Source organism: Scyliorhinus torazame, chromosome 21 (genome assembly GCF_047496885.1).
Source record: "Scyliorhinus torazame isolate Kashiwa2021f chromosome 21, sScyTor2.1, whole genome shotgun sequence".
NCBI classification, from domain to species: domain Eukaryota; kingdom Metazoa; phylum Chordata; class Chondrichthyes; order Carcharhiniformes; family Scyliorhinidae; genus Scyliorhinus; species Scyliorhinus torazame.
This window is the reverse complement of record NC_092727.1, coordinates 79,609,937-79,634,578: the sequence shown is the minus strand read 5'-3', so window position 1 is coordinate 79,634,578 and position 24,642 is coordinate 79,609,937. Positions and strand designations below refer to the sequence as shown.

Below are 24,642 nucleotides of genomic sequence, written 5' to 3'. Positions count from 1 at the left end.
ATTACGAAAATGGTGGAGGGGGGAAGCTCGACGGCTCTGGGAGGCTGCAGATGGAGCAATTGATGGACTTCATTAAAGAGGATCTCAGCAACAAAGGAAGGAAATGCAGAGCGACTGGTTGAAGGTAATTGAGGGGGCAGTAGCGCCGCTTCGTGAGACCTTGGAGCGGGTGGAAAAGTGCCTCGAAACGCAGGGGGCGACGATCCAGGAGGTGGAAAAGGTGGTGTCCAACCAGAGTGACCACATTATGTCTTTGGAGGCGGAGGTGGCGATCCAGGGGGATCTGTGCAAGTCGCTATGGACGAATGTGGAGGACCAGGACAACAGGTCCAGGTAACAAAACCTGAGGAACTTGGGCCACTTTGTTGAGGAAGAGAATGGGAGGGGGCTGGAGGTACGTGATAATGAGTGGAGTGTTAGCACTGGTGTTGGTGAACGCATATGCGCCTAAATGGGATGACGTTGGTTTTGTAAAGAGGTTACTGGGAGGAAGGGAGTACTCCTTCTTACCGCATGTGTGTAGGGTGCATTCTAGAATTGATTATTTTCATGGTGAGCCGGGCAGTGTTGAAGGGGACGGTAGGGGGCGGAATATACAGGGATTGTGAGCTCGGACTGTGCACTGCACTGGTTATATGTGAGGCTTTGTTCAGGATAGGTGCAGAGACCGGGGTGGAGGTTGGACGATGGACTTTTAGCTGATAAGGTGTTTTGTGGAAAGGTGAGCGTGGCGATTAAAAACTATGTGAGCTGAACCAGAATGGTGAGGTATCAGCGGCTACGTTTTGGGAGGCCTTGATGGCCGTGATCCGAGGGGAAATTATTTTGTTCAAAGTCCACAGAGATAGGAGGAGGAGGAGGAGGAAGGAACACCGGCAATTATTGGACGAGATAGTTGAGGTGGGCAGGAGACACTCGACAGCCCCCACGAGGGAGCTGTAGGCAGAGAGGAAAACCTTTCAAGGGCAATTTGATCAGTTGGCAATGGGTAAGGCGGTGGAGCAGTTGCAGAGAGCGAGGGGGGTGCAGTATAAGTTTGGGGAGAAGGCGAACCATATGCTGGCCCACCAGGTGCGAAGCCAGGCAGGTCCAGGGACATTTTGCAGCTGAAGGTGGATAAGGGGGTGATGGTGTCGGAGCCGGAATGGATAGATTAGGTATTTAGGGCTTTTTATGAGGGGTTGTAAAGGCTGAGCTGGTGGGGGAGGCGGAGGATGTGGGGTGGTTTCTGAATGGGTTGGAGTTCCCAGAGTTGGAGGAAGGCATTGGAGGAGCCACTGGGGTTAAGGGAGTGCATTAATAGAATGCAGTCGGGGACGGCCCCTGGCTGGACAGCTTTCCAGAAGAGTTTGCGACGGGGTTGACCTCTCACCTGGTGGGTATGTTTAGTGAGGCAGTGGAAAAGGGGAAGTTGATGGCTACATTAGCGAGGGCGTTGATTTTGTTGATCCTGAAAAAGGGGAAGTAACCACTGGAGTGTGGGTGCTACACGCCCATTTCGCGGAAAGTCCTGGCGAAGGTGTTGCGTGTAGGTCAGAGGGGTGCGTCCCAGAGATGGTTTCTGAGGACCAAACTGGTTTTGTGAGGAGAGGCAGCTCTCCAGTAACATTAGGAGGTTGCTACACCAAGCTGCTGGCTTCTCCTGGGCAGCAGAGTTTAGCAGTGAAATCAATCTCTGGCAGGTTAGTGACTGGAGATGGGATTGCACTCAGTAACCAGAAGGAGCCTCAACAGAGTCATCCTCCTGGTCAGGAATAAAGTGAAGGGCTGCAAGGAGAAGATACCACCCAAGATATTGGATGGATCGCCCAAATGTCAGCTACCTTCAGACCACCACAAAGCGGGCGATCCTCCAGGAGGTGTACTGCAGTGCACCACTAGAGTGGTCGATCCTCGTATGGGGTGAGGACCCTGAGGTCCTGAAACCTGACGCTCAACTGGGCCCTTTCCCACCGATTGTGCGGCAACTTCTTTTGTCGGGACACAGAGGGGGCATCATGACCTGAACGCTTCATGCATCGTGGGTGGGAGGGTGGACATGGTGGGGGACAGGCACGGGCACAACTGCAAGACATGGGTGGGGTGTGCTGGGGCATGGGCACGGTATTGTGCTGAGGGGGGGGGAGCGGTGCTAGCTGCAGAGTTGCTGAGGGCAAGGAGTCGAGGGATGGCAGGCGGGACAGGTGCCAGGGGGCTGATGCCAACTCACCCATGCAGCCCAGTGGAGGTCATTGATCTTCTTGCGGCACTGGGTGGCGGTCCTCCTGGTGACACTCCCCACACTGACAGCGGCTGCCACTGCCTACCAGGTGGCACTGGCTGACCCGTGGCTGCCCCCCCAACCCGATCGGGGGAACAGGGTGTGGATGGTATGTATTAGGGGTAATACGGTACACCATGTGTCGACAGGCTATTGGTGGAGGGATGCCAGGTCCTGATAGGGTCTGCCACCGACTGGACTCCACCCAGAAATGCCGGTATAAGAACCCAGTTTTTCCCTCCATTTCCCTCAGCAGTTGCATTCTGTAACCACGATGCTGGGGATAAAGTTCTGCTTAATAAAGCCTTCAATTAACATTACCTCAACCTGCCTCGCGTCATATTGATGGTGCTACAATTTATTAAGCAGAATTGAAATTGAAGAAAACGACGTGGGAACATGGAGCTCCGAATCACCCCGGATGCCTGCGCATCGCACCCCAAGCAGCTAACTCGGCCTCTATCTTCAAACACTGGATGGCATGCTTTGAGGGCTACCTCCGAACGGCCCCCGGCACACCGACTGACGAACAAAAGATGCAGGTCCTCTATTCCAGGGTGAGTCCTGACGTCTACTCCCTTATCGAGGACGAGGACGGTTTCACCGGTGCCATCGCCGCGCTGAAGGATATCTACATCCGGCCCGCCAACCAGGTTTTTGCTCGCTACCAGCTCGCCACACGACGGCAATTTCCGGGGGAAATCGCTGGAAGAGTTTTATAACGCCCTGCAGATCCTGGGTCGAAACTGCAAATGCCCGGCGGTAACAGCGAGTGAACACACAGAGCTCCTGGTCCGCGATGCATATGTGGCAGGTTTGGCCTCTTCCCAGATCCGCCAGAGGCTTCTGGAGAAAGAATCTCTGGGACTTACAGAAGCTCGGGCCCTGGCGGCATCCCTCGATGTGGCCTCGCGTAACGCCCGCGCCTACGCCCCCGACCGCACTACAGCCCCTTGGGCTCCGTGGACCCCCGCTGCGGTCGACTCTCCGACACCCCCCCCACCCCCGCAAACCTGCGCGGCCAAAACACCAGACCAACCGGGGGGGCCCCGCTGCTATTTTTGCGGCCAGCCGAAACACCCTCGGCAGCGATGCCCGGCCCGCGCGGCTACCTGCAAAAGCTGCGGGAAGAAAGGCCACTACGCGACGGTGTGCAAGTCCCGCGGGGTCGCCGCTATCTCCGGGGAAGAAACGAGACCACAGACCCAGCCCCCCCAGCGATCCACGTGTGACCAACGGACCCCGGACGCCACGAGGGAGAGATGGGCGCCGCCATTTTGTCCACCCCCGACCGCGCTCGATCCGTGGACGCCGCCATCTTGGCTGAAAGACCCCGACACAGACGGCCACATACTGCCTGATTACGATGCTCAACTTCAACAACCACGTCTGGCTTCGACGACCCTCGACCAGTCGCGACCACGGATGCTCCAGACTGCAACCACTACAGTCCTAGTGAATGGCTATGAGACACTGTGTCTTATCGACTCTGGGAGCACGGAGAGCTTCATTCATCCGGACACGGTAAGGCGCTCTTCCCTCGTAATTTGGCCAAGCACCCAGAAAACTTTCCTGGCGGCGGGATCCGACTCCGTTCAGATCACGGGGTTCTGCATCGCTAACCTAACGGTGCAGGGGAGGGAGTTCCGAAATTACCGGCTGTATGTCCTCCCCCATCTCTGTGCGCCCACACTCCTAGTGTTGGACTTCCAATGCAACCTCCAGAGTTTAACATTAAAATTTGGCGGCCCTATACCCCCACTGACTGTCTGCGGCCTCGCGACCCTCAAGGTTGAACCGCCTTCCTTGTTTGCGAACCTCACACCGGATTGCAAACCCGTCGCCACAAGGAGCAGACGGTACAGCGCCTAGGACCGAGCATTTATTCGGTCCGAAGTCCAGAGGCTGCTGAAGGGAGGCATCATCCAGGCTAGCAACAGTCCCTGGAGAGCCCAGGTGGTAGTTGTTAAGACCGGGGAGAAACAGAGGATGGTCATCGACTATAGTCAGACCATCAACAGGTACACTCAGCTAGATGCGTACCCTCTACCCCGCATATCCGACATGGTCAATCGGATTGCACAGTACAAGGTCCTTTCCACCGTGGACCTCAAGTCCGCCTACCACCAGCTCCCCATCCGTCCTGGTGACCGCAACTATACTGCTTTCGAAGCAGACGGGCGGTTATACCACTTTTTAAGGGTTCCATTCGGCGTCACGAACGGAGTCTCGGTCTTCCAATGAGAGATGGACCGAATGGTTGACCAGCACGGTTTACGGGCCACGTTCCCGTATCTCGACAACGTCACCATCTGCGGCCACGACCAGCAGGACCACGACGCCAACCTCCAAACATTCCTCCAGACCGCTCACGCCCTGAACCTCACTTACAACAAAGAAAAATGCGTGTTCCGCACCGATCGTCTAGCCATCCTGGGCTACGTAGTGCGTAATGGAGTGATAGGCCCCGACCCTGAATGCATGCACCCCCTCATGGAGCTCCCTCTCCCCCACTATGCCAAAGCCCTGAAACGTTGCCTGGGCTTCTTTTCTTATTACGCCCAGTGGGTCCCCCAGTACGCAGACAAGGCCCGTGCACTAATCCAGTCCACTACTTTTCCCCTGACGACAGAGGCATGCCAGGCCTTCAGCCGCATCAAAACGGATATCGCAAAGGCCACGATGCGCGCCATCGACGAGTCCCTCCCCTTCCAGGTCGAGAGCGACGCATCGGATGTAGCTCTGGCAGCCACCCTCAACCAAGCAGGCAGACCCGTGGCCTTCTTCTCCCGAACCCTCCATGCTTCAGAAATCCGCCACTCCTCTGTGGAAAAGGAGGCACAAGCAATAGTGGAAGCTGTGCGACATTGGAGGCATTACCTGGCCGGTAGGAGATTCACTCTCCTCACTGACCAACGGTCGGTTGCCTTCATGTTTGATAATGCACAGCGGGGCAAGATCAAGAACGACAAAGATCTTGTGGTGGAGGATCAAACTCTCCACCATCAATTATGAGATCTTGTATCGTCCCGGTAAGCTGAACAAGCCATCCGATGCCCTATCTCGCGGCACATGTGCCAAATGTACAAGTGGACCGTCTACAAGCCCTCCACGAGGACCTCTGCCACCCGGGGGTCACTCGTTTCTACCACTTCCTTAAGGCCCGCAACCTCCCTTACTCCGTCGAGGACGTCCGAACAGTCACCAGAAACTGCCAGATCTGCGCTGAGTGCAAACCGCACCTTTTCAGGCCAGATAGAGCACACCTGGTTAAGGCCTCTCGACCCTTTGAACGCCTCAGTTTGGATTTCAAAGACCCCCTCCCCTCCACCGATCGCAACGCGTACTTCCTGAACGTCGTTGACGAATACTCCCATTTCCCTTTCGCCATCCCCTGCCCCGACATGACCGCGTCCACGGTCATTAAAGCCCTCGGTACCATTTTTACACTGTTCAGTTTCCCCGACTATATCCATAGCGACAGGGGGTCCTCCTTTATGAGTGACGAACTGCGTCAATTCCTGCTCAGCAGGGGCATAGCCTCGAGCAGGATGACCAGTTACAACCCCCGGGGGAACGGGCAGGTAGAAAGGGAGAATGGAACGGTCTGGAAGGCCGTCCTGCTGGGCCTCCGGTCTAGGAGCCTCCCAATTTCCCGCTGGCAGGAAGTCCTCCCGGATGCCCTTCACTCTATCCAGTCCCTGCTGTGCACCACCACGAATCAAACGCCTCACGAGCGCCTCCTCCTCTTTCCTAGGAAGTCCTCCTCTGGAACGCCACTTCCGACCTGGCTAGCAGCTCCGGGACCCATTCTGCTCCAGGAAACATGTGCGGGCGCACAAGTCAGATCCGTTGGTGGAACGGGTGCATCTCCTTTACGCCAACCTGCAATACGCCTATGTGGAGTACCCCGATGGGCGACAGGACACGGTCTCCCTGCGAGATCTGGCGCCCACCGGAGCTACCCACACCCCCCCCCCAAACGCCAATCACCACCTCCTCACTCCCGCCGGTTCATCCCGCAGCCACCCCCTTCCCGGGGGGTTCGGTTCTCCTCCCAGACCTGCCCAGGAGTAAGGACACAGGCGACAGCGCTACGCTCCCAGAGTCAACGGGACTCGAGCCAGCGCCATCACCACCACGCCCGAGACGATCGGAAAGGACGACCAGGGCGCCCATCCGGCTCATCGAATCACTTTAACTCTCAACGTTTTCAGTTATTGTGTCTTATTATAGTTATGGCATCATGCCGACCCTGTTTGGCCCGTTGGCCCAGTTGAAGCGATAATTTTGTGTTTTGTTCAAAGTTACGGCACAGTACTGACTCTGTAAACCCCTACCACCATGAGAACCACCATTCCGCCGGGTTTTTTTCAACAAGGTGTGAATGTGGTGGTATGTATTAGGGGTAATACGGTACACCACGTGTCGACAGGCTATTGGTGGAGGATTGCCAGGTCCTGATAGGATCTGCCACCTACTGGACTCCACCCAGAAATGCCGGTATAAGAACCCAGTTTTTCCCTCCATTTCCCTCAGCAGTTGACTTCTGTAACCACGCTGCTGGGGATAAAGTTCTGCTTAATAAAGCCTTCAATTGACATTACCTCAACCTGCCTCGCATCATATTGACGGTGCTACACAGGGTATCTTTCCTGGACTCGACCGCACCCAGGAGCCTGGCTGGGTCAGCATCCCCAAATCGTGGAATTGGTTTGCGCAGTGGCATTGCTGCATGCTGTGCGGAATTTGCTCTGCGGGATTGATTTAAGTGCTGCTCCCCCTCATTAGTGCCCACTCTTGAATGGTATTAGTTGGTAATTTGGGCAGTGTGGTAATTCGGCGCAGAGTGGGAGGACATGCTGTTTCCCTTTTTGTTCTGTTTCCTTCGTTTGGCTTTGTAACTGGTAATCTGCAGGGAGATATCGAGATTGCATTCGGGGAAGCAGAGAGAAAACCAGGCAGCACCCTGGGAAGGCAGGTGATATAAAATCTTATCCCCCACGTTCCAGCGACCTTCATTTTCGGGAGCGGGAGAGACAGAGAGTCGGGGAGCAGCTTGGGAACAGGTAAGTGATAGATATTCTGCTATTCTGAGTGATCCGACTGGGAGGGGGAAAACTGAGAAGTGACATCACAGGAAAGCTGTGACCTGGTTGGCTGGTAGGGAATCTGCACTAAATGTAAAAATTAAACATTGTTAAACTAATTAAACATAATTAAGGAATTACTTCCATCATAATTTAGAGGGGTTTCTAAGCCAGAGACCTGAGAGTACTGTATTTAGCATTTACATTTACAGTAGAAATCTAGTACTAGGAAACATATTGTAAACAGTAACTTTTATTCAAAATTTATTTTTTAAATTTAATTTACTAATTAATTAATGTAATATCAATTAGAGGGGTGCAGTGCTCTGACTGTGAGATGTGGCAGGTCCGGGAGGCTTCCAGTGTCCCGGGTGGCTTCATCTCCAGAAACTGCACCCAACTGGGGCCCCTCACAGACCACATGGTTCGGTTGGAGCAGCAGTTGGATGCACTGAGGAGCATGCAGGTGGCGGAAAGCATCATAGACAGCAATTATATAAATGTGGTCACACCCAAGGTGCAGGCAGACTGAGCAACAAACAAAGAACAAAGAAATGTACAGCACAGGAACAGGCCCTTCAGCCCTCCAAGCCCATGCCGACCATGCTGCCCGACTAAACTACAATCTTCTACACTTCCTGGGTCCGTATCCCTCTATTCCCATCCTATTCATGTATTTGTCAAGATGCCCCTTAAATGTCACTATCGTCCCTGCTTCCACCACCTCCTCCGGTAGCGAGTTCCAGGCACCCACTAGCCTCTGTGTAAAAAACTTGCCTCGTACATCTACTCTAAACCTTGCCCCTCTCACCTTAAACCTATGCCCCCTAGTAATTGACCCCTCGACCCCAGGGAAATGCCTCTGACTATCCACTCTGTCTATGACCCTCATAATTTTGTAGATCTCTATCAGGTCGCCCCTCAACCTCCTTCATTCCAGTGAGAACAAACCGAGTTTATTCAACCGCTCCTCATAGCTAATGCCCTCCATACCAGGCAACATTCTGGTAAATCTCTTCTGCACCCTCTCTAAAGCCTTCACATCCTTCTGGTAGTGTGGCGACCAGAATTGAACACTATACTCCAAGTGTGGCCTAACTAAGGTTCTATACAGCTGCAACATGACTTGCCAATTCTTATACTCAATGCCCCGGCCAATGAAGCCAAGCATGCCGTATGCCTCCTTGACTACCTTCTCCACCTGTGTTGCCCCTTTCAGTGACCTGTGGACCTGTACTCCTAGATCTCTCTGACTTTCAATACGCTTGAGGGTTCTACCATTCACTATATATTCCCTACCTGCATTAGACCTTCCAAAATGCATTACCTCACATTTGTTCGGATTAAACTCCATCTGCCATCTCTCCGCCCAAGTCTCCAAACAATCTAAATCCTGCTGTATCCTCTGACAGTCCTCATCGCTATCCGCAATTCCACCAACCTTTGTGTCGTCTGCAAACTTACTAATCAGACCAGTTACATTTTCCTCCAAATCATTTATATATACTACAAATAGCAAATGTCCCAGCACTGAACCCTGTGGAACACCACTGGTCACAGCCCTCCAATTAGAAAAGCATCCTTCCATTGCTACTCTCTGCCTTCTATGACCTAGCCAGTTCTGTATCCACCTTGCCAGCTCATCCCTGATCCCGTGTGACTTCACCTTTTGTACTAGTCTAACACGAGGGACCTTGTCAAAGGCCTTACTGAAGTCCATATAGGCAACATCCACTGCCCTACCTCCATCAATCATCTTTGTGACCTCCTCGAAAAACTCTATCAAGTTAGTGAGACACGACCTCCCCTTCACAAAACCATGCTGCCTCTCACTAATACGTCCATTTGCTTCCAAATGGGAGTAGATCCTGTCTCGAAGAATTCTCTCCAGTAATTTCCCTACCACTGAAGTAAGGCTCACCGGCCTGTAGTTCCCTGGATTACCCTTCTTAAACAGAGGAACAACATTGGCTATTCTCCAGTCCTCCAGGACATCCCCTGCAGACAGTGAGGTTCCAAAGTTTTCTGCCAAGCCCTCAGCAATTTCCTCTCCAGCCTCCTTCAGTATTCTGGGGTAGATCCCATCAGGCCCTGGGGACGTATCTACCGTAATATTTTTTAAGAAACCCAACACCTCGTCTTTTTGGATCTCAATGTGACCCAGGCTATCTACACACCCTTCTCCAGACTCAACATCTACCAATTTCTTCTCTTTGGTGATTACTGATGCAAAGTATTCATTTAGTACCTCGCCCATTTCCTCTGGCTCCACACATAGGTTCCCTTGCCTATCCTTCAGTGGGCCAACCCTTTCCCTGGCTACCCTCTTGCTTTTTATGTTCGTGTAAAAAGCCTTGGGATTTTCCTTAACCCTATTTGCCAATGACTTTTCGTGACCCCTTCTAGCCCTCCTGACTCCTTGCTTAAGTTCCTTCCTACTTTCCTTATATTCCACACAGGCCTCGCCTGTTCCCAGCCTTTTAGCCCTGACAAATGCCTCCTTTTTCTTTTTGACGAGGCCTACAATATCTCTCGTTATCCAAGGATCCTGAAAATTGCCGTATTTATCCTTCTTCCTCACAGGAACATGCCGGTCCTGAATTCCTTTCAACTGACACTTCAAAGCCTCCCACATGTCAGATGTTGATTTCCCCTCAAACATCCGCCCCCAATCTATGTTCTTCAGTCCCCGCCTAATATTGTTGTCATTAGCCTTCCCCCAATTTAGCACATTCATCCTAGGACCACTCTTATCCTTGTCCACCAGCACTTTAAAACTTACTGAATTGTGGTCACTGTCCCCGAAATGCTCCCCTACTGAAACTTCTACCACCTGGCCGGGCTCATTCCCCAATACCAGGTCCAGTACCGCCCCTTCCCTAGTTGGACTGTCTACATATTGTTTTAAGAAGCCCTCCTGGATGCTCCTTACAAACTCCGCCCCGTCTAAGCCCCTGGCACTAAGTGAGTCCCAGTCAATATTGGGGAAGTTGAAGTCTCCTATCACCACAACCCTGTTGCTTTTACTCTTTTCCCAAATCTGTCTACCTATCTGCTCCTCTATCTCCCGCTGGCTGTTGGGAGGCCTGTAGTAAACCCCCAACATTGTGACTGCACCCTTCTTATTCCTGATCTCTACCCATATAGCCTCACTGCCCTCTGAGGTGTCCTCCCGCAGTACAGCTGTGATATTCTCCCTAACCAGTAGCGCAACTCCGCCACCCCTTTTACATTCCCCTCTATCCCTCCTCAAACATCTAAACCCTGGAACGTTTAGCTGCCAATTCTGCCCTTCCCTCAACCAGGTCTCTGTCATGGCAACAACATCATAGTTCCAAGTACTAATCCAAGCTCTAAGTTCATCTGCCTTACCCGTAATACTTCTTGCATTAAACCATATGCACTTCAGGCCACCAGACCCGCTGTGTTCAGCAACTTCTCCCTGTCTGCTCTGCCTCAGAGCCCCACTGTCCCTATTCCCCAGTTCTCCCTCAATGCTCTCACCTTCTGACCTATTGCTCCCGTGCCCACCCCCCTGCCATACTAGTTTAAACCCTCCCGTGCGACACTAGCAAACCTCGCGGCCAGGATATTTATGCCTCTCCAGTTTAGATGCAACCCGTCCTTCTTATGTCGGTCACACCAGCCCCGGAAGAGCTCCCAGTGGTCCAGATAACGGAAACCCTCCCTCCTACACCAGCTGTTTAGCCACGTGTTTAGCTGCTCTATCTTCCTATTTCTAGCCTCACTGGCACGCGGCACTGTAATCCCGAGATTACAACCCTCGAGGTCCTGTCTTTTAACTTTCTGCCTAGCTCCCTGAACTCCTGCTGCAGGACCTCATGCCCCTTCCTGCCTATGTCATTAGTACCAATATGTACTACGACCTCTGCCTGTTTGCCCTCCCCCTTCAGGATGCCCTCTACTCGTTTGGAGACATCCTGGACCCTGGCACCAGGGAGGCAACATACCATCCTGGAGTCTCTTTCACGTCCACAGAAGCGCCTATCTGTGCCCCTGACTATAGAGTCCCCTATGACTATTTCTCTTCTGCGCTTTGACCCTCCCTTCTGAACATCAGAGCCAGCTGTGGTGCCACTTCGCTGGCTGCTGCTGTTTTCCCCTGATAGGCTATCCCCCCCGACAGTATCCAAAGGGGTATACCTGTTCGAGAGGGGGACAACCACAGGGGATTCCTGCACTGACTGCCTGCCCTTTCTGGTGGTCACCCATTTCTCTGCCTGCATCTTAGGTGTGACCACATTTATATAACTGCGATCTATGACGCTTTCCGCCACCTGCATGCTCCTCAGTGCATCCAATTGCTGCTCCAACCGAACCATGCAGTCTGTGAGGAGCTCCAGTTGGGTGCATTTTCTGCAGATGAAGCCATCCGGGACGCTGGAAGCCTCCCGGACCTGCCACATCTCACAGTCAGAGCACTGCACCCCTCTAACTGCATTGCGTCAATTAATTAGTAAATTAAAATTAAAAGATTTTTTCGAAAAAAAAATTTCTTTAAAGTTCCCGTTAACTATCTGTTTCCTAGCACTAGATTTCTAATATAAATGTGAAAGCTAAATATAGTACTCTCCGATCTCTGGCTTAGGTACCCCTCTAAATTATAATTAAGTAATTATGTTTAATTAGTTACCAATGCTTAATTTTTTTAATTTAGTGTAGATTCCCAACCAGGCACTCAGGTCACAGCTTTTCTGTGATGTCACTTCAGTTTCCCCCCCCCACACACACAATTTGAAAAAGGTATAAAAGTAAAATGAGTAAAAATCACTTACGCAAACTTCTTACCCTCTGAGTGTCTTTGATGTTCTCAGGTTCTCTCCCTGACAGAGACTGCTCCTCCTCCTCCGAACGGCTCCCGAAACTAGGCCGCGATCTTTTAAAATCTCTGCTCCGACTCGCAGCTCCTGCTCTTTTTAAATCTCCGCTCCGACTCGCAGCTCCTGCTCTTTTTAAATCTCCGCTCCGACTCGCAGCTCCCGCGCTTTTTAAATCTCCCGCGCTTTTTAAATCTCCCGGCTCTCTCTCCTCCCGCGCTGTTTTCACTGTTCCTGATGGGTGACCACCAGAAGGGGCAGGCAGTCAGTGCAGGAATCCCCTGTGGATGTCCCCCTCTTGAACAGGTATACCCCTTTGGATACTGTCGGGCGGAATAGCCTATCAGGGGAAAACAGCAGCAGCCAGAGCAGTGGCACCACGGCTCGCTCTGATGTTCAGCAGGGTGGGTCAAAGCGCAGAAGAGCAATAGTCATAGGGGACTCAATAGTCAGGGGCACAGATAGGCGCTTCTATGGACGTGAAAGAGACTCCAAGCTGGCATGTTACCTCCCTGGTGCCAGGGTCCAGGATGTCTCAGAATGGTTAGCAAGCATCCTGAAGGGGGAGGGCAAATAGGCAGAGGTCGTGGTACATATTGGTACTAACAACATAGGCAGGAAGCAGGATGAGGTCCTGCAGCAGGAGTTCAGGGAGCGAGGCAGAAAGTTAAAAGACAGGACCTCAAGGGCTAATATCTCGGGACTACTCACTGTGTCACGTGCCAGTGAGGCTAGAAATAGGAAGATAGAGCAGCTAAACACGTGGGTAAACAGCTGGTGTAGGAGGGAGGGTTTCAGTTATCTGGGTCACTGGGAGCTCTTCCAGGGCAGGTGTGACCTGTATAAGAAGGATGGGTTGCATCTAAACTGGAGAGGCATAAATTTCCTGGCCGCGAGATTTGCTAGTGTCACATGGGAGGGTTTAAACTAGTATGGCAGGGGGGTGGGTACCGGAGCAATAGGTCAGAAGGTGAAAAAATTGAGGGAGAACTAGGAAATAGGGCCACTATGGCTCTGAGGAAGTGCAGACAGGGAGATGTTGCTGAAAACAGTGGGACTGGTGGCCTGAAGTGCATATGTTTTAATGCAAGAAGTATAACAGGTAAGGCAGATGAACTTAGAGCTTGGATTACTACTTGGAACTATGATGTTGTTGCCATTACAGAGACCTGGTTGAGGGAAGGACAGGATTTGCAGCTAAACATTCTAGGATTTAGATGTTTGAGGAGGGTTAGAGGGGGATGTAAAAGGAGTGGAGGAGTTGCGCTACTGGTTCGGCAGAATATCACAGCTGTACTGTGGGAGGACACCTCAGAGGGCAGCGAGGCTATATGGGGAAAGATCAGGAATAAGAAGGGTGCAGTCACAATGTTGGGGGTTTACTACAGGCCACCCAACAGCCAGTGAGAGATAGAGGAGCAGATATACGTAGACAGATTTTGGAAAGGAGTAAAAGCAACAGGGTTGTTGTGATGGGAGACTTCAACTTCCCCAATATTGACTGGGACTCACTTAGTGCAAGGGGCTTGGACGGGGCAGAGTTTGTAAGGAGCATCCATGAGGGCTTCTTAAAACAATATGTAGATAGTCCAACAAGAGAAGGTGCTGTACTGGACCTGGTATTGGGGAATGAGCCCGGCCAGGTGGGAGAAGTTTCAGTAGGGGAGCATTTCGGGAACAGTGACCACAATTCAGTAAGTTTTAAAATGCTAGTTGACAAGGATAAGAGTGGTCCTAGGATGAATGTGCTAAATTGGGAGAAGGCTAATTATAACAATATTAGGTTGGAACTGAAGAACATAGATTGGGGGCGGATGTTTGAGGATAAATCAACATCTGACATGTGGGAGGTTTTCAAGTGTCAGTTGAAAGGAATTTAGGACCGGCATGTTCCTGTGAGGAAGAAGGATAGATATGGCAAATTTCAGGATCCTTGGATAACGAGAGATATTGTAGGCCTCGTCAAAAAGAAAAAGGAGGCATTTGTCAGGGCTAGAAGGCTGGGAACAGACAAAGCCTGTGTGGAATATAAGGAAAGTAGGAAGGAACTTAAGCAAGGATTGCAACGGGATCTTGATCAATTAGGCCAGTGGGCTGACGAATGGCAGATGGAGTTTAATTTAGATAAATGTGAGGTGATGCATTTTGGCAGATCGAATCAGGCCAGGACCTACTCAGTTAATGGTATGGCGTTGGGGAGAGTTATAGAACAAAGAGATCTAGGAGTACAGGTTCATAGCTCCTTGAAGGTGGAGTCGCAGGTGGACAGGGTGGTGAAGAAGGCATTCGGCATGCTTGATTTCATTGGTCAGAACATTGAATACAGGAGTTGGGACGTCTTGTTGAAGTTGTACAAGACACTGGTACGGCCACACTTGGAATACTGTGTGCAGTTCTGGTCACCCTATTATAGGAAGGATATTATTAAACTGGAAAGAGTGCAGAAAAGATTTACTAGGATGTTGCCGGGACTTGATGGTTTGAGTTATAAGGAGAGGCTGGATAGACTGGGACTTTTTTCCTTGGAGCGTAGGAGGCTTAGGGGTGATCTTATAGAGGTCTATAAAATAATGAGGGGCATAGATAAGGTAGATAGTCAACATCTTTTCCCAAAGGTAGGGGAGTCTAAAACTCGAGGCATAGGTTTAAGGTGAGAGGGGAGAGATTCAGAAGGGCCCAGAGGGGCAATTTCTTCACTCAGAGGGTAGTGAGTGTCTGGAATGGGCTGCCAGAGGTAGTAGTAGAGGCGGGTACAATTGTGTCTTTTAAAAAACATTTAGATAGTTCCATGGGTAAGATGGGTATAGAGGGTTATGGGCCAAGTGCGGGCACCTGGGACTAGCTTAATGGTAAAAACTGGGCGGCATGGACTGGTTGGGCCGAAGGGCCTGTTTCCATGCTGTAAACTTCTATGATTCTATGATTCAAGGAGTCAGGAGGGCTAAAAGGGGTCACGAAAAGTCATTGGCAAATAGGGTTAAGGAAAATCCCAAGGCTTTTACGTACATAAAAAGCAAGAGGGTAGCCAGGGAAAGAGTTGGCCCACAGAAGGACAGGGGAGGGAATCTATGTGTGGAGCCAGAGGAAATGGGCGAGGTACTAAATGAATACTTTGCATCAGTATTCACCACAGAAAAGGTGGATGTTGAGTCTGGAGAAGGGTGTGTAGATAGCCTGGGTCACATTGAGATCCAAAAAGACGAGGTGTTGGGCGTCTTGTAAAATATTAAGGTGGATAAGTCCACAGGCCTGATGGGATCTACCCCAGAATACTGAAGGAGGCAAGAGAGGAAATTGCTGAGGCCTTGACAGAAATCTTTGGATCCTCACTGTCTTCAGGTGATGGTCCAGAGGACTGGAGAATAGCCAATGTTGTTCTTTTGTTGAAGAAGGATAGCAAGGATCATCCATGGAACTACAGGCCGGTGAGCCTTATGTCAGTGGTAGGGAAATTACTGGAGAGAATTCTTCAAGACAGGTTCCACTCCCATTTGGATGCAAGTGGTCGTATTAGCGAGAGGCAGCACAGTTTTGTGAAGGGGAGGTCGTGTCTCACTAACTTGATAGAGTTTATCGAGGAGGTCACAAAGATGATTGATGCAGGTTGGGCAGTGGATGTTGTCTATATGGACTTCAGTAAGGCCTTTGACAAAGTCCCTCAAGGCAGATTGATACAAAAGGTGAAGTCACACGGGATCAGAGGTGAGCTGGTAAGATGGATACAGAACTGGCTAGGTCATAGAAGGAAGAGAGTAGCAATGGAAGGGTGCTTTTCTGATTGGATGGCTGTGACTAGTGGTGTTCAGCAGAGATCAGTGCTGGGACCTTTGCTGTTCATAGTATGTTTCAATGATTTGGAGGAAAATGTAACTGGTCTGATTAGTAAGTTTGCGGACGAAACAAAGGTTGGTGGAAATGCGGATAGCAATGAGGACTGTCAGAAGATACAGCAGGATTTAGATCGTTTGGAGACTTGGCCGGCGAGATGGCAGATGGAGTTTAATCCGGACAAATGTGAGGTGATGCATTTTGGAAGGTCTAACACAGGTAGGGAATATACAGTGAATGGCAGAACCCTCAAGAGTATTGACAGTCAGAGAGATCTTGGTGTACAGGTGCACAGGTCACTGAAAGGGGCAAATCAGGTGGAGAAGGTAGTCAAGAAGGCATACATGCTTGCCTTCATTGGCCGGGACATTGAGTATAAAAATTGGCAAGTCATGTTGCAGCTGTATAGAACCTTAGTTACGCCACACTTGGAATATAATGTTCAATTCTGGTCGCCACACTACCAGAAGGATGTGGAGGCTTTAGAGAGGGAGCAGAAGAGATTTACCAGGATGTTGCCTGGTATAGAGGGCATTAGCTATGAGGACAGATGAATAAACTTGGTTTGTTCTCACTGGAACGAAGGAGGTTGAGGGGCTATCTGATAGAGGTCGACAAAATTATGAGGGGCATAGACAGACTGGATAGTTAGAGACTTTTTCCCAAGGTAGAGGTGTCAATTACTAGAGGGCATAGGTTTAAGGTGCAAGGGGCAAGGTTTAGAGGAGATGTACGAGGCAAGTGTTTTACACAGAGGGTAGTGGGTGCCTGCAACTCGCTGCCGGAGGAGGTGGTTGAAGCAGGGACGATAGTGACGTTTAAGGGCATCTCGACAAATACATGAATAGGATGTGAAAAGAGGGATCTGGACCCTGGAAGTGTAGAAAATTTTAGTTTAGATGGGCAGCATGGTCGGCGCAGGTTTGGAGGGCCGAAGGACCTGTTCCTGTGCTGTACTTTTCTTTGTTCTTTGTTATATTATATTACTACGCCTGGTAGCATGTTATATTACTGGTGTCATGTGAGAGTACCTTTAAGACATGGATGTTTAAGCAATGTACCTTTAAGAAAACAGTGATGTCAGAGAGTGGGTGGAGCTGAGGTCAGGTCAGCCATTTTGCAGTTTTTAGTTTTGCAGTTTGGAGGAAAAGAGCTGGGTGTGTGTCTGTGTTTTGCAGTGAGCTGGATCTCTGCCATGAAAGACTATCTCTGGATCATTTGGGTGATTTAAACTTATAATAGTGAAACCTTTAACCTGATGTGATTTTGTTTAAAGGTGTTTAGTCTCTTGGAAGTTTGAAGGAACATTTTAAGGAATTATTTACTGTTGCAATATTTTCTGAGTATTCTTTGAAGTTAGGGGTGTTAAGAGATCCAATGTTTATTTAAGATGTTAAGTTGAGTTCATGGAATAAACAGTGTTTTGAGTTTAAAAACCCACGTGTCCATAATTGTAATCCCACACCTAGGGAAAAAGCCGCGTGCTAGGAAAAGCAACAAATCCATTAAAGGGAGAGGTTGGTTGAACTCCATGATACATTTTGGGGTTCTGAAAACGCCTCGCCCATAACACTGGATTGAAGCAATATATGTTGTTACTGGTTGCTAATGATCCTGAAGAATACATGGCTCTTCGATGTAAAACAAATTAATTTATTAAGTAACGGTAAAACTAAGAAATGAGTTTGACACTCTACTGAACTATCTCTAGAAATCAAGTAATGAAATATAACTACATAAACTGTATCTTAACTAAACGTGTTGTCTAAGCTGTGATCTATCCATACTACACTACTGCTGTCTAGATACTCCTGTGTGGAAAAGAGAGCAAGATCCTCTGGGAGCTAGTGTATATAGTGGATCTAGTGGTGCCCTTTAGTGATAGTGCTACAGCTAAGTGTTGTGATTAACCCTTTAGTTACATGTCTGTCTACATATCATTGCATTAGTGACAATTACTTTTCTCTGTAGGGATATTAATAGTGGTCCCCACTATTGAGAGCAATGCCCACTTTAAGAGGTTTGATAAACCCGATTGATCACCAAGATAGTTACATTTCCAAACCAGACCACAGGCTCTGTAAATTCTATTGTTATTCACCAATGTTCTTTTGAATAAACTGGGGGTTGGTTTAGCTCAGTTGGCTGGACAGCTAGTTCATGTTGCAGAGCAATGCTGACAGCTCCGATTCAATTCCTGCACTGGCTGAGGTGATTCATGAAGGCGCTGCTTTCGCAACCTTATTCCTCACCTGAGGTGTGGTGACCTTCAGGTTAAATCACCTCCAGTCAGATCATAGAATTTACAGAGCAGAAGGAAGCCATTCAGCCCATCGAGTCTGCACCGGCTCTTGGAAAGAGCACCCTACCCAAGGTCAACACCGCCACCCTATCCCCATCACCCAGTAACCCCACCCAACACTAAGGGCAATTTTGGACACTAAGGGCAATTTATGATGGCCAATCCACCTAACCCGCACATCTTTGGACTATGGGAGGAAACCGGAGCACCCGGAGGAAACCCACGCACACACGGGGAGGATGTGCAGACTCCGCACAGACAGTGACCCAAGCCAGAATCGAACCTGGGACCCTGGAGCTGTGAAGCAATTGTGCTATCCACAAGGCTACCGTGCTGCCCGATCTCCCTGTCAAAGTTGAAAACAGCCGATGGTCACCTGGGACCACGGTGACTTTACATCTGAGTGAACGTCACTTTGCAGAGTAGCTGCTACAAGGTTAAGTTTTTAATTTTTTAAAAAGGATTGTTTTTTTTTAAATTTGTTTCAGGATTTTGGTGAAAGCAGCTCCCTAAGATGTGACCTCAAAGCGAATCTAATTCAGAAGGGTTGCCGAGAGAATGCGACCGAGTTTCCCCAGAGCTCCCTCCGAATTGAGAAGAATGTGCCCCTCAGCGAGAAAGAGTCGACTGCCAGACCAGAGGATATTGTGCAATTCTCTCCTCAAAATATAACTATCAGCATGCGTCGAGGTATGGAACACTCAAGGGCTGTGCCTCTAGTTTCATGGGCCACTAACCTCATCTCTCCCCTCTGGGCGGGAGCCCCTCCCCCATACCCCAGGCTGGCCCCACAGCTTGCCACCTCCAGCAGGTAACCCCAGAACTCCCCTCCGCAGTTTAGAAACTGGGTGTTACCATCTCAAAGGTAATCAGCACTGGGATGAGTTTGCCCGTGATTAATCGATCTTTGTCTCCCAGCGTACAGTGGTCACCACAATCTTTGATTATTCTCCCCAAAGCAACAGCAATGCAGACCAATGCCAGGTGCCATTCCCTTTTCCGAAGGGGAAAGAAAGAGCTTGTACTAAATTCCATGGCCATTCGGCCCATTGAATCTACTTCCCCATTCAATAAGATCATGGCTGATCTATTTGAATTTCACATTCCCATCTACCCAGGATAACCTTTGATCCCCTCGCCTAAAAACAACCTATCGCCCTCCGCCTTAAAAATATTCAGTGACCCCCACCTCCACCGTCTTCTGAGGCAGAGAGTCCCAAACTCGCACAGCGCTCTGAGAGAAAAATTCTCCTCATCTCCGTCCTAAAAAGGCGACCCCGAATTTTAAAACTGTGTCCCCTCGTTCTGGACTCACCCACAAGAGGAAACATCCTTTCCACGTCAACCTCGTCAAGACCCGTTCAAGATCCTATATACTTCAATCAAGTCACCCCTCACTCTTCTAAACTCCAGGAGTAACAAGCTCAAGTTTGCCCAACCTTTCCTCATGAGATAACCCACTCACTCCAGGTGTCAATCTAGCATACATTCTGTGCACAGCAAGATTCACAATCACCAAAGAGATTTACAAATAGGAGCATAGAGTACAAAAACAAGGAAGCTATGGTAACCCCCTGGAAAACACTGGTTCAACTGCAGCTGGAGCATTGCATCCAGTTCTGGGTACCACACCTCCAGAAGGATGTGAAGGAGTCAGAGGGCGCAGAAAAGATTTACAAGAATGGTTCCTGGGATGTGGAATTTCAGTTACACAAATAGATTGGAGAAGCTGGGGTTGTTCTCCCTGGAGAAGGGAAGATGAAGAGTAGATTTGATATGGGTGTTCAAAATCATGAGGGGTCGGGCGGCACAGTGGCGCAATGGTTAGCATTGCTGCCTCATGGCACCGAGGACCCGGGTTCGATCCCGGCCCCAGGTCACTGTCTGTGTGGAGTTTGCATATTCTCCCAGTGTCTGCGTGGGTCTCACTACCAGAACCTCTTCAACCCAAAGATGTGCTGGGTAGGTGGATTGGACACACTAAATTGCTCCTTAATTGGACAAATCATGAGGGGTCCAGGCAGAGTACTTCGGGAGAAACTGTTGCACTGGTGGAAGCATTGAGAAACAGAGTTTATGGATTTAAGGCTCACTGAGTTGTCTCCTTCTGTGGACACAAGAAGCAGGAGCATATGAAAAAATCGATCCAACTCAGCCTTGGATATAGTCAATGATCCACGGCCTCCACTGCTCTCTGGGGAAGAAAATTCCACAGATTAATCACCCCCTGAGAAAATGAAAAACTAATTTCAGTCATGAATGGGGGACTTCTAATTTTTAAACCACGTCCCCTAGTTTTGGACTCCCTCACATAATGAAACAACCTCTCAGCATCCACCCGATCAACCCCCCCTCAGAGGATTTTATGTTACAATAAGATCACCTTTCATTCTTGTAAACTCCAATGAGTATAGGCCCAACCTGATCAACATTTCCTCACCTGATTTTGTGAGGGCCACGAAGAATCCAGCACGAGTTTTAAGGATACAAAGTAATAACATTTATTTACAATAACATATATAACAGCAGCAGCAACTTCCCTTGCTGCATACTCCTTCCTGCTGGTTCCAAACTGGCCAGCTTTATTTATACATGGAGTTTACTAATGGTTTCTCCGCCCCCCTCATTGGGGAAGCTCATACTCCCACAGGATTGTGGGATTGTCATTAGTCCCCAGCCAATGCTAAGCAGGCAGGTTATAACATCCCTCCCCCCAAAGTCCAAGGAATCCACCGAAGACCCTGGCGAAGGAGGGCGTCGGACTCGTTTTGCCGCAGGCCGGACACCATTTGCACGCGGCGCTGGATCAGGTGGCGTGCAACGAGACGGAGACTGGCGCTTCCGTGATGAACGGCGTAACGGTTGTACATCCACGGCCCGTGGACCCGAGGATTCCCCCTCTAATGCGTCCTGTGTCTCCATCTCGGAGTCAGAGTCTGCTGCCTCCGTCATGTCAGCGTCTCTATCTCCATTCGGTTCTGTAACGACCTGCACAGGCTTTGAGTGAGGCACCAGAGGAAGATTGTGAGGACGACCTTCCATTGTCTCTGGTCTCTGCGGCTGTAGAAATGAGCTCCGGGGGCGGGGAATGTTTGGAGGGGATAGTGTTCTGGACCGGACGTGGTCTACATGTTTGCGCTGGAGACGACCCTGGGCTTGCACCTGGTAAGATATAGGGACCGTTTGGTGAAAGATTACGCCAGGAACCCACTGGCACCACCAGCAAAATTCCGAATGAACACTGGGTCACCGGGCGCAAACAGCCGAATCAGCCGATGCCGCGAAAATCCCTGTCCCTGCCGTTCTTGTGTGCGGCGTACTTTTGCGCCAATGTCTGGGAAAACCATACTAAGGCGGGTGCGAAGTCTCCGGCCCATTAGGAGTTCTGCGGGAGCTACCCCAGTCACCGCATGGGGGGTGGTCCTATACGTAAACAAAAAGCGAGCCAGTCTCGTGTCCATTGATCCGGAAGACTGCTTCTTTAGGCCTCTTTTGAATGTCTGCACTGCGCGCTCTGCCAACCCATTTGAAGCCGGGTGGTAAGGGGCAGTGCGGATATGGCATATGCCATTCATCTTTATGAACCTTGCAAACTCCTCACTTGTGAATGGAGTGCCGCTATCCATGACCAGCACCTTTGGGAGGCCATGCGGACTAAAAGACAAACGCATCTTTTCTATTGTTGCGCAGGACGTTGTCCCCTGCATCTTATGCACCTCTAGCCATTTAGACTGGGCGTCGATTAATAGAAGGAACATGGATCCTTGAAAAGGGCCTGTGAAATCTGCATGCAAGCGCGCCCAAGGCCGCCCTGGCCATTCCCAGTGATGTAGGGGCGCGGCCGGCGGAAGCTTCTGATGCTCCTGGCAAATGGAGCAGTTTTGGGCCACCTTCTCAATGTCGGTGTCGAGGCCTGGCCACCAGACATAACTCCGGGCCAACATTTTCATTTTGGTCACACCTGGATGCCCATTGTGCAAGTCTCTTAGTATCAGCTCCTGGCCTTTTTCCGGGACAATCACACGTGTCCCCCACAAGAGGATGCCGTCTTCCATGCTGAATTCTGACAGCTTGGAGGAAAATGCCCGCATCTCGCCTGGGAGCTGTCTATGCTGCCCACCATACAGGACTATGTGCCGAACCTTTGACAGGACTGGCTCTGTCTGGGTCCACTCACGGATCTGTGATGCCGTGACAGGCAAGGTGTCCATAAAATTTAGGGTTGCAAACACCTCACCGCTCATGGGGGTCGACATGGGGCCGGTCGATAAAGGCAATCGGCTCAGTGCGTCGGCATTTGCTATCTGCATTCCTGGTTTGTGCTCCAGAGAATACTCGTATGCAGCAAGCAACAAAGCCCAGCGCTGGATCCGTGCGGAAGCAATGGGCGGTATTGGCTTATCCTCTCTGAAAAGTCCCAACAGAGGCTTATGATCAGTCATGATAGTGAAATGGCAGCCATACACGTACTGGTGGAAGCGTTTCACCGCAAAAACCACTGCCAGGCCCTCCTTCTCGATCTGCGTGTACTTTTTCTCCGCTGCAGTCAATGTGCGGGAGGCGAAAGCTATCGGTCGCTCGGCCCCGTTCTCCATCTTGTGGGACAGGACGGCCCCAATACCATACGGGGATGCATCACATGTGACGAGCAAAGGCTTTCCAGGATCATAGTGGGTTAGTAACCCAGACAACGACAATTGTTGCTTTACTCGCCGGAAAGCAGTTTCTTGCGGCTGACCCCAAACCCAGGTGTGATTTTTCTTTAGCAAAAGGTGCAACGGGGCCAGCGTAGTTGCCAGATTGGGGAGGAACTTCCCGTAATAGTTTACGAGACCGAGAAAAGAACGAAGATGCGAAGTGTCAGTCGGGGCGGGGGCCTGTTGAATCGCACGCACCTTCTCTGCGACGGGGTGCAAACCTTTGCAGTCCACCCGATAACCTAGGTAGACTACTTCCTTTGCCTGAAATACGCACTTTGTGCGACGTAAATGGACTCCAGCCTCCGAAAGGCGTCTGACAGCCTCCAGATTTTCCAAATGTTCCTGCTCTGACGTCCCTGTAATCAAAACGTCATCTAAGTAGACAGCGACACGTGGTAAACATCTCAAAATGCCCTCCATAACACGTTAAAAAATAGCGCAGGCAGAGGATACTCCAAAGGGCAACTGTGTATATTCATACAGGCCCCGGTGTGTATTAATTGTGACATATGGCCGGGAGGCAAGGTCCAGCTCCAACTGTAGGTAGGCGTGACTCATATCCAATTTTGTGAACGAGAGTCCACCTGCAAGCTTCGCGTAGAGATCCTCTATGTGAGGCATTGGATATCGGTCGGGTCGGGAAGCCGTATTCACTGTAAGTTTATAGTCGTCACACAAGCAAACTGTGGCATCTGGCTTCATTACAGGTACAATTGGTGCTGCACAGTCAGCAAAACGGACGGGCCTGATAATACCCAAACTCTCCAAACGAGTGAGCTCCCCTTCTACCTTCTCGAGCAAGGGCGTAAGGCACCGGGGGCGCCCAGAAATAGCGCGGCGTGGCTCCTGGTTCGACTTGGATACGGGCTACGGCCCCTTTTATTTTCCTCAAACCAGGCTGGAATACATCTGGGTATCGTCCTAGCACCTCAGTCAACCCTCCAGAAACTGTTTGGAGGATGTGCTGCCATTGCAACCGCAAATGGCGCAACCAGTCTCGACCCAACAGGCTGGGCCCATGGCCGCGCCCCACGATAAGTGGGAAACGCCCATCCTGGTGTCCATAAACAACAGGGGTCATTGTAGTTCCTGCAATGTCCAGTGGTTCCCCCGTGTAGGTGGCCAACCTGGCCTGTGAGTCGGTTAATGTAAGGGTCTGTATACCCGGCTTGATGCAGTCGAATGTCCTCTGGGCGATCACGGAGACCGCTGCGCCAGTGTCCAACTCCATCTCAAGCGGGTGACCATTGACCCGTACTGTCACCTTAATGGGGGCCACATGGGGAGCTGCCACACAATGCAGCTGCAGGCAGTCGTCCTCCGTTTCCACGTCCTCAGGAGTAGTCGCCGCAGGTTCATCCACATGGAAGGTACGGCCCCTGGGCTGGTCCCAGTTTCAGCCAGAACGACGGCGCCTCTGGCACCCCCAGGACCGGCGTCCGCGACGGGGTCGGCGCCTACAAGTCTGACACGGATATGGCTCCTCATCCATTGGTTCTGGAGAAGGCTCCCTTCGGGGAGGAATGTCTGACGGCCACTGGCGTTGGTCCGGGCGTTGCCTCGCCCAAGGTACCGTAGGAGTGCGGGGGGACATTTTTGGACCGAAGGCTTGCGCCCCAAGGCA

At 50.6% G+C, this 24,642-nt stretch overlaps 1 protein-coding gene across 1 annotated transcript in view; it reads left to right on the top strand.

The window, feature by feature from the left end:
- The window catches only part of LOC140398366 (integrin beta-3-like), a 229,271-nt gene that overhangs the window by 54,325 nt on the left and 150,304 nt on the right, over positions 1–24,642 (top strand). The window contains exon 3 of the mRNA XM_072486981.1: positions 18,807–19,008. Coding sequence (XP_072343082.1) covers positions 18,807–19,008 — 202 coding nt within the window. The remainder of the gene's footprint in view (positions 1–18,806; positions 19,009–24,642) is intronic.